Source organism: Notolabrus celidotus, chromosome 1 (genome assembly GCF_009762535.1).
Source record: "Notolabrus celidotus isolate fNotCel1 chromosome 1, fNotCel1.pri, whole genome shotgun sequence".
In the NCBI taxonomy this organism is placed as follows: domain Eukaryota; kingdom Metazoa; phylum Chordata; class Actinopteri; order Labriformes; family Labridae; genus Notolabrus; species Notolabrus celidotus.
Genome location: NC_048272.1, coordinates 17,795,103 through 17,805,903, shown reverse-complemented (window position 1 = coordinate 17,805,903; position 10,801 = coordinate 17,795,103). Strand labels below are relative to the sequence as shown.

Sequence of the window (10,801 nt, the reverse complement as noted above, 5' to 3'; positions counted from 1 at the left end):
GAGGGGGGACTGCCTCCTCAGCGTTTGATTGAACTGACATTTGTTCAATTTAGGTTAGAGTTATTTACGCTTTGAGTTTGCTTTATGGAATTAAAGGACAGTTAATAGTCAGGTTTCAAAAAGTTGTCAAAGCTGGATGTTGGAAATGTGTTAAGTTCAATAAAAACCCAGCAATGAAGACCTGGAGAAGTGAGAAAAGGGACTGCATGCCTCCTGACCAATTTGGTTGACCTGACATTTGTTTAATTTAACTCAGGGTCATTTCAGTTTTGAGTTTGGACTATGAAAGGGCAGTTTAAGCCAGGTTTAAAGTTGCCTAAGTCACACTAGAATGTTTGAAAATTGGCCTAGGTCACTTTATTCTTTAATGTTACATAATTGACACACAACGTTGTATGTATGTCAACAGTCATCCACTGTCATTGCCTTTTTAATTGAAATGATGAATAAATATCATATGCTCTGCATTTGGTAAGGTTTTTTGTGTTTTCCCAAAAACTTAAAAAATGACATAGGCCAATATTGTATTAGGGTGATGTCATGTTTTCTTTAAGTCTGTCGTGTGTCCTGTTTTATTTTGTAGTTCCTGCTCCTTGTGTGTTTGGTTCAGTTTTACTTCCTGCCCTTGTGTTTTTTTCCCTCCCTTGTGATTGTGTGCTGAGTGGTTGCACCTGTGCCTCGTTCTCTCACCTGTGTCTGATTGCCCCTGTCAGTGTTTAGTCTCTGTGTTTGCTCCCTTCTGTGTCAGTTCATTGTGTCTTCTCCTGTGTGCCCTGCATTGTATGCCTCCAGTGTTCTTGTGCTCCTTGTGGATCTCTTGTTTTCTTTTGGCCCTTTTTGGATTTAGTTTTGCTTGAACATTTAAAGTAAGTTATTGATTGACTTTTGCTTTTTGCCACATGGCTGCTGAGGTGATAACTAGGGGTGTGCCAAAATATCGATACTACGATATATCACGATATTTCGTCTTGCCATGCGTTATCGAGACACTGGCACCAAATATCGATATTTAAACAGTAAACATACAGCCGTTCTAATAAGATTCTCTCACAAAAGCCTGCTACAATTTTGATTTACAGAGTCACTACTTCAAGCCTCCACATGATGGTGCTTAGCATGAATAAGAGTGGGTGCTGCGGTAGAGTACTCTTTGAAAGGAAAAAAAAGGAGGAGAAAAAGAAAATGATGCAAGGCGGAGGATTAGCAGCAGAGAAAAACACCTGAAAGATGCACCAGCGAATTTCAAATATAAAGTCTGGGCCCACTTCAGCTTTCACTATACTGACAATGGAACAACACTTGATAAAGACTTCGCAGAGCTTACCGTGGAGGAGAGGACACAGCTGGCAAAGTGCCACTTTGCGAACTGCTCCAAAAACAAAAGTGAAAGTTAAAAATTGCACTCGCAGCAGTGAACTCTAAATGACCCAGTAACATGCTGTCTGCGTATCATTGGCATGGAGACAAGTCGCGTTATACACGTGCTGACCAAGCGGCAACCTCCGGTCTAAAACTATGAGTCAATGCGGAAGTGTTAAAAGCTGCAGTTCATCGAGGATCCGCTTGAGGCTGGCTCCGGAAGTACCGGAAGTCACATACACATGAATGGGGAAAAGACGATCTTTGCGGCATTAATAAACATGTTTACAGCCTGGTACAAAAGATGAGTGTAGTCTGAATAGCTAATTTCTCGATGTCCTCTCACTGTGAGGGGGATGAATTTTTTTCTAATTCGGCAATTTCGAAGATATTGAGATTACCAGTCTTCCAATGAGAGGCACAGCTGCCTGTGGGAACACTGCAGCTGTTGGCTAGGAGGCTCAAAGCCCGCCTCTTTACGTCACACTGGCTCGACAGAAGCAATATGGCTGCCGCAGCCGATTGGTCTCAAAAAAGCTCTTCAGAAACAGATGGGTGACGTTACGGATACTACGTCCATATTTTTTACAGTCTATGGTGCTGACCCGACCAAAACATTTAGTGAAGGAATAACAGTTCGGGGGTCACAAATAGGCGGCCGGTGGGCCGGATGCGGCCCAGGGGAGCCTATTGAGGGCCTCTGATAGATACAAAGTATCTACTGCACATATGGTCTAAGACTTAGACCATATGTGCAGTAGATACTTTGTTTTACTTGGCTGCCGTTCATGTGAAATTGATTGACAATGTTTTGTAATTCCTGGGAAATGGATTCAGTGCAGTCAATAAATTCTGAATTTCTTCAGTGACACAGATATCGTGATGTACCGTGGATGATATTTCTTGCAATTTATCGATTATCGCAGAACCTCTGTATCGTGATAGTATCGTTGGCAAAATATCGTGATAATATCGTGTCGCGAGGGTCCTGGTGATACCCAGCCCTAGTGATAACATCAGATGAACAGACAAGATAAGCAGCTTAATTCACTGCAGCACAAGAAACACAGTGACATGTGCACACAGGTAGGCTAGTTTTCAGATCAACTAATTGAAGTACCTCTGGCTTCAAGTCACACACTAAAACACCTGTGCATTAAGATATCTTGTATTCTGACATAGAATAATATTATGTTTTTTTTTAGCTGTTGTGTTCTAATGATCAGTTTTGGATTTGCAAATTAGTCCTTGCGTGCCACTCTGGCAACATCATTTTGGGGGTCATGGGCTGGAAAGTTTGGAAACCCCTGTTCTAGACCAGTGGTTTCCAAAGTGGGGGGTCAGTAGACACTGAAAGGGGGGTTGCAAGATTCCTTTGGAATTAACTAAAATGGCATTTTTATCCATTGTTGTAATCATAAATAAAATAATTGTAGCTACATCAATTGTATTCTTAAATTTGTTGCCACATGACCCCTGAGGAAATTATACTGTCTGTAGCCTTTTTGAAATTACATAGATGTACTGTATGTCTGCGATATATAAATACGCAACATTTAAATGGGGTCTCCAGTCCCCGGCACTGTAAATTTGTGGGTCGGGGACTAAAATGTTTGGGAACCCCTGTTCTAGCCAACACACCTTTTATTTAAATATAAAACTATTTCACATATTGGAATTTCTCAGAGCAATATTGAGGTACTACTGCCATCCCTGAGCTGAAATAAGTTAGTACTCAAGTTGTCTGTTTATTGAAGCTCTGTTTATCTATAAAATATAATATTTATACACCTTTCACGAGAAAATTACAGGGACCAGTGATCTGGATGATATCTCCGCAGTGTTAATGGCAGCCTAGAATCTGAAGTCAGCATGTGTAATGCAGCGATTTCTTCAGGTACATATTTTCTTCTTTAGATATAGAAATGGCTGTCCGTGTGTAATAGCATAATTGCAGTATTAAAGTCACACCTGATGGTTTGTTACACTGAAAGGCAGTGATTCAGACACGCAGCAGAGACTCTGAGGGACACATGAATTCTATTATAACATACTATCAATAATTTGCCTGTAGTAAGAAAAAACACAATTTGTTTACGGCTATATCTGATGATGTGATCAACTCTGAGGAAATAATGTGGTAGAAATGGGGAGGCATTTTCTTGAGAATAATTATGTGTTACTTAAGTGCCAACACAGATAAGCAACCTGCTGCTGGGAGTGCTGGTTTAGCTCAGTGGTTATATAGCACACTCCATGTACAAAGACTGCAGACCTCAAAGCAGGCAGACGATTCACTTCCAACCTTCAGCCCTTTACTGGATGTCATTCCCCACTCTCTCCTCTCAGTTTCCTGCTTTATCCACTGTCCTATCCTCTCAATAAAGTTATACTCTTGCTCACTCTCTGCAGCTTTTGGCAGAAAATATGACTCTTGATTTCGCTTTTTCTTAAGCTTTTTGTTTCTGTGGTATTGAAACATCTCTTGAGTTTTGCTCGTATCATATCAAAGTTCACAATTCTGGTATTGTGACAACTTGAGTAAACTGTTGAACTGGAGTCTAAATGGACCCCGTTCTATAAACTGGAGATTATGCACTGGTTTTGCATGATTAAAACTATGAAGACTCCAAGAAAGCTTTTCATGTTGACATAAAGGTAGCTCCATATCTGCTCCACAATACTCACAATAATTCATGATTTCTGATAAGTTTCTGGTGAAGGAATCAAAACTAATACCCTAACTAACTCATAGCAGTCCACAGCTGAGTTATGTGTTTCTGAGCCTTCAAATGGTCGAAACATGCCAGTCCAAACAAAATCAGCAGCAACAAAAGGTAAAAAGATAATCCAAGAATGTCACATTATTTTGATAAAGGACAAGTGTGTCTGCCAACAAGGCTGATGGCTGAAAGGAAGCACAGGGATCTGACTCAGCCCTGTCAACCTTGAGAGATCATGGAAACCTTTAGAATTCAAAATGATAGACGTAGGTAGGTTGTGAAAAGAGAAGAGAGGAGTTTGGAAGCAGAAATGTCTTTTCATTCCACATAATGCTGCAGAAAAAAAAGAGGTTCAGCTAAAAAAGAGGTATTGAGAAGCTCATAGCAATACAAATGCCTTTGCCTTTTTTCTGTTTTCTCCTTTTCTCACAGCTCTTCTCTTTTTCATCTTCTAGGAATTCACTCTGAAGCCTGTGGACCTAAGCAGGCCTGAGGGCTCTGACATATACCAAATCCCTGCCCAGGGGAACAGGGGAGATTAAAAACTTCTGATTGAGGTGGAGAGGAAAGAAACACACGGAGAGATAGAGAGGGGGAAGAGAGGAAAAGCTTATCGTTCACCTTTGTTCTTCCCTAATGCCCCAAGTGAAGGATCTCTATAGGCAAGTCTGTGAGTAACAGCAGACGCAAGAACAACTGCCTACCTCTGCCGTGGTCAGATGATGGAGTGAGACAGTGAAAGAGGAGAAGAGAGCAGGATTACATCCTGTGAATGAGCCCAGCTCCTATTCTACATTAATTGAATGCCTTGGAGAGAGGAGAGACATGAGAGGAAGCCTTTTCTGTGCCAACTGCTTCAAGAGGTATTGCAATTAACCCTCTGGCCATCATAAAATAATACCTGGCTACTGTTGTTCCCTGATTGCTGGGTTTGGTTGTACCGTGTGGATGTGTTCTCAGTCTGTGGTCATGTTTCAACCCCCGGCGTATAGACCGGATCCAACCGGCTGCCAACGACACGGCGTGATTCTGCCGTTACTGCTGCTGCTTCTTTACAGCTCCCCGAAGGCCGCTCAGGCTGCCAAACCAAAAGGGCCGGGACACACGCATTTGAACTCCATCCGCATTGACGGGGATATCTCTTTAGGAGGGCTCTTCCCAGTGCACGCCAGGGGCCACGATGGCAAGCCGTGCGGGGAGCTGAAGAAGGAGAAGGGTATCCACAGACTGGAGGCCATGCTCTTTGCCCTTGACCGCATCAATAACGACAATAATCTACTGCCTAACATCACACTGGGGGCGCGCGTGCTGGACACCTGCTCCAGGGACACTCACGCTTTGGAGCAGTCGCTCACCTTCGTGCAGGCTCTCATCGAGAAGGACGGGACTGACGTCAAGTGTCTGGGCGGGGGAGCCCCGATTATCACCAAACCAGAGAGGGTGGTGGGCGTCATCGGAGCCTCCTCCAGCTCCGTCTCCATCATGGTGGCCAATATACTCCGCCTGTTTAAGGTAAGATGCCAACACAGCTTTGTTTTGTGTGTGTCCACTTCTTAGCATGTGTGAGCTCACAGAGCAGAGATGAGAAGCTGCGTCTGCTGATGAAACTGAAAACTGTGATCGCTATTGTTCTTGCTTTATTGATCCTCTTATATATTTCTTTGAATAATTAATAACTGCAGCTAAAAAAACAACCAGAGCTGCTGTACAGTGTGAGAGAGCCATATGCGTTAGATATCTGCTGCCACGCAATGGACACTTTCATAAGTTTGGAGAGGGGATCCAGGTAAATCTCATCACTTATGCCCTGCAGGAGTTGGTTGCTAAGCACTGAGAGGTATTGCCTGTCGCCACACAGAGGTGATTAATAGGATCTGCTTGATTTCATTCTTCCCCCTTGCGCCTGTCTTCCTTTCAGTTTGTTGTTCACGTCTGCTTACAATGGAAAAAATATGTTCTTTTCATGTACATTTGGACGATTGATGAATTATTGAACACACATTTTTTCCATATTTCTCATGCAGCCTTCCATGGCAGGCGTAATAGCTCTTTCTACTTTACTGAAGGTGTGATTGCTATTTACCGCTCGGCTCGCTGCAAAATGATACACCTTTCTTAGACTTTTGAAAATAATCACTTTTCATAAAGTTCTGTCTCGTGTTTGGATTTGTTTCATGGGCAATTACACATTTTAGCACACATATTACTCAAATCACTTTCCCTGGGACTCGTGGGGTATAGTGGCTTATTAGAAGTCGGTGGTAATTAAAATGAGAGATTCTCCCTCAGATAACACTCTGACTTCATAGCCAACTTCAAAATGTGTTTCACAGCCTCTGTGTTCTGCTTTCACCTTTAAAAGCTGATTAAAATCCAGACTCTGAAGTTTACTTTCACCTTGATCCTGTATAAAATTTCATGCCTAATCAAAAGAAGAATTCCCTCTCGCCTCACTTTAAGGAACTGGGAGGTCAGCTGCTGGCTCAGACACTAAAGTCTCCCTGCAGCAGTTTCAGTGTCTTTCTTCAGGACACCAAAGATAGCCATGTTTAAGTGGCCCAAATTGGGATCTAAGATCGTAGAGGATCTGCAGAGCTGTGGTTCATGTTTCAGTTGATGCAAAGCGGCGCAAGAAAACAGCTCTATCAGTCAAAAACAATCCCAGGCCCTCTCATCTTCTCGTCTTCAAAAATATATGTATTAATATGGACGGCGCACTTCCATCTACAATTGTAAGCAGTGAAGCCAAAATACAGTCATGATAGACGCTCGCATATTGTGCTGGTAAAGCTTTTGCTGAAGTTATCTGGCAGGTGGAGCTGACGTCACACCCTTAACCTGAGAGGCATGTGTCTGCAGAGCATGAGGCTGCAGTTTCAGAGATCAAATTCAGGCACTCTAAGAATCCTAGAAGAATAGAACATTATTTGGATTCTTTTATATTAGAAGTTAAAATAAAAGTGATAAATGGAGATAACCCTCCCAGATTTGGGGTGGGACCCTAACCACTCCTGCAAAAGTCTGTGTGTTGCTGCCTCTGTGCACATAGACAACTCACCAATTTATTCTCGTCCTTTTTCCTCGAGGACGGAAACACAATGCTGGTATTTCAAGACAGAGAGCTCACGCCTGAGTGATCATCATCCTTTGTGTGATTACTGCTGAAAATATTCTCATAGTAGGTGCAATCTCACCCACTGAATCTAATGATTGATCGTATGTACGTAGTTTGTGGATTAATGGATGTAAAGAAACAACTAACAAGTCTGTTTAGTTACTGCAAATAGAATTTAAGCTACAGAAACACTTTTGACACAACGCTGACTATGATTGATTGAAAATATGAAACAGTCATCCTGTCTGAACTTAAGCTGAGCTTCATTTTATTAAACTACTTGAAGTTGTCCCTATGTACATGTTTTTATGAGTTTGATTGACATGGATGTCAACTATAACTTGAGTCACTGAGGGGTGCATAACCACAAGGCAATCATTTAAATTTTTCTCGTGTGACAGATAATTCTGCATAACGAACGACGACATTCAATCAATCAGTCAGTTTTTATTTATGTAGTGCCAGATCATGACAGAGTTATCTTTAGACTCTTCAGAGTCCACCACGAGGAGGATCATGGTAACATTTAGCAACAATGGTAGGGAAAACCTCCATTTAACAGACAGAATCCTTAAAATTCAAAGATTAAACCCTGAGCTCCAAGGTCTTTAAGGGCAATGGGCCTCATTCACTAACAGTGCGTACACACAGATATGTGCTTAAACCTTGCGTACGAACGCTTGAAGCACAAATCTGGGATTAATCAATATATTCTTACTTGAATTTGTTCTTACACTGCGAACAAAAACAGAACTTCCTCAGACCATGAGTATGCACAAATGATGACAACCAACTTTCTCAGAAAATGTAAACACATACTCGTTTAACTGAATGCATGGCATATTACAACTACTTTCTGTAAAAGAAAAAAGGCAGATGACTGTCATCTGGTAAAAAGAAAGGCAGACAACTCATCACATTTTCTATTTTCAAGGTTTTATTTCAAGGTTAGCTACTATTTTTGTAGATATTTTTTATTGTAATGGGTTAAATATATTATTTTAGACAACTTAAAAAAAAAAAATTCTGGAAGACAACTCACGACCCCCCATTTGTGTCTTGCAACCCCCCAGGGGGTCTTGACTCCCACTTTGGGGACCTTTGCTCTAAGAAACAGATGGCTAGTTGGTGAGCATATTTTTTAAGTCTCTATCCTGTTTAGGCTAAAATGTTGTTGTTTATACGTGAGATTTGGCCTTAAAACCTGGCTTATGACTCCATTTGCATAAGCACTTATTTTATGCGCAGGGAAAGAAAATTTCTACGCATCTATTAGTGAATGAGGCCCAATGTCACTATTTTCTGACACTTCACTGACCAAAAAAGATAAACAGCACAAAAATAACCAATTTATCAATACTGAATATAACTGTCCCTCTGATGCTCTCATCTCTGACGCTGAATGCAACACTATGCCTGACTCAGTCCAGACTCTGGCACGGCTTCCTCTAATGCCTTCCAGTGAGATCAACACTGAGCTTTCTATGCCAAAACCATGCAGGAGAGAAGCTCTGATGAGGGACCAAATATTATTACAGATCTATTATCAGGACACAAACTCATTATGTCTCTGATGGAAATCTGGTGTTTTCACTTTGCAGATAAGATACAACCGATAGCAGAGAGTATCAGAAGTGAAACGGGAGCTCTCTCCTTCAGGCAGCTCTTATCCTGGGTCATCAAACACTAACGCTTTGTCATAGCGTCTCATTCAGAGGGAGGAAGTACAGGGAACAGTCTATTTAGTTTGGTCTAGGAAGAATCCTTACCTTGACTTTTTGTTACACTGGACTTGAACCCCAGATAAGGAAAGAACAAGAATAAAGCCTTTTAAAGTTAAAACCCCAAGTGGACTTCACCCGTCTTTCTAGTTTGTCACTTATAGAACTTGCTCTGAGTATTTTTCTACATTTATTTTTGTTTAGCTTTTTGAGCACATAGTGTGTCTTATGCAGATGATTAAGGGTACCTTGTGTGTGTGTGTGTGTGTAAGCTCCAGTGGGTGAGACATAGCGTTTATTTAATGATAAGGGAATGACAACAAGCTGTTTAAACTGATGATTCACTGTTGGTGGTAGGGATGTACATTTTAAGTATTTTCCGTGATCGATTTTTTGGAAATGTTGACGATTATTTATCGATTAATTGATAAAAAAAAAACATTATTATTCTTACGTCAAAAACAAGGCCAAATATGTTGTTTTACCCCTAAATTATATTTTCTACAGCAACAAAATGCATATAACTGACAGGATTGAATACGGGTACATGTTTGACACGCAGAATATCAACGATCAGGCTCATTAAAATATTCTCCGCGGACATAATCTTATAAAGTGAAGGCTCATAATACTAACAGAAAAGTACTTCAGACTCTCAGTGTCCAGTTTTCTGTCTACTCGTTCTTATTGAGAAAAATAAGCGTGTATTCGGTCAGGTGTCAACCGGGAGCGCAACCGGGTCATAATCAGTCCCGCTGGAGAAAAGCTCAGACGGCTCTGATGTTGCTGGTCTGTAAACGTAGCGTACCAGAATTTCCCACCTGTCTGTTGCCTTTGTATCCAAAGGTGGGAAATATCCTGTTTAAAGCTGTCAACCTTTGTGTCCGTGTTGTTGTTGGCAGCAGTTTTGTATTGATCCTCTTTTAAAAAGCCCACGTGGATACCTGACGCACAGCCGCAGCCGCCAGCTGAGCGTCTCCGCTGTGCGCAACACCTTTAACAGCTGATTCACATCGAAACATGCTTTAAACTTAAAACACCTCCCTGATAGCTGAGTGTTATATGAGACCACATGATGTTTGTTCCACGTGACGGAAAATTGATAACAAAAATGTGTGTTTCGAGTAATTTCTTAACAATCAATTAATCGATAATCGATTAATTGTGGTCATCCCTAGTTGGTGGGGAAGGGACATTAATATTAAAGCATTAGCACTGTAATTCTAAGGAAGTTGTATTTATGTCTAGCCTGGTGTAACCTTAGCGAATGGGTCTGCATGTGTTTGATTCACTTCATTTTCCCAAAGGGAAAAGAAGTGCCTCTGGAAGCAACTGGACAAACCCACAACCAGTCAGAGCAATGCAGCATGTTACGTAGTGCAGCGCAGCAGACTAGCAGAGCTAATTGGTAAATTAAACCTTTACTGAATCCTGTCGGCAGTGCAGCAAACACATCTTTTTTTTACCAACAAACACTGTAGGTGCAGTAGTTTGTTCTGTTTTGATTAAAATGAAAAAAACTGTTGTTTGAAATGCCCGCAATAGCAAGTTGCATGGATCTCCCTGTGACCGGAGCAGCCATCTTGGTAGTTGGTTGTAGAAACAGGCTGAAGCAGCTCTCCTGTGTCATCATCTTATTGAGCCTGCAGGAATATTTTTGCTGACATTTCTGGCTTATTTAGCTCTCCTTCTTCTCAGAGCTTTGCAAGTGACACACCTTTAAACATAAATGAGGAAAATGTCACAACTTTTAATACTCTTGCTGTTGTCACTGCCGCTTGGATTTGAGTAACTTTGTGGCAATCAGTAACTTAGAGATGCTCTGCACCAGCTCTGCTGCTGTTACCTGGATTGCAGGACAGGATGTTTCTCCACTTTAACCT

General features: G+C 41.4%; 1 protein-coding gene across 1 annotated transcript in view; it reads left to right on the top strand.

Annotated features, from left to right (window-relative positions):
- Positions 1–753: 753 nt before the first annotated feature.
- The window catches only part of LOC117829330 (metabotropic glutamate receptor 4-like), a 210,601-nt gene continuing 200,553 nt past the window's right edge, over positions 754–10,801 (top strand). Inside the window, exons 1-2 of the mRNA XM_034706996.1 lie at positions 754–866; positions 4,538–5,594. Of these exons, the coding sequence (XP_034562887.1) occupies positions 5,031–5,594 (564 nt within the window). The 5' untranslated portion in view covers positions 754–866; positions 4,538–5,030. The remainder of the gene's footprint in view (positions 867–4,537; positions 5,595–10,801) is intronic.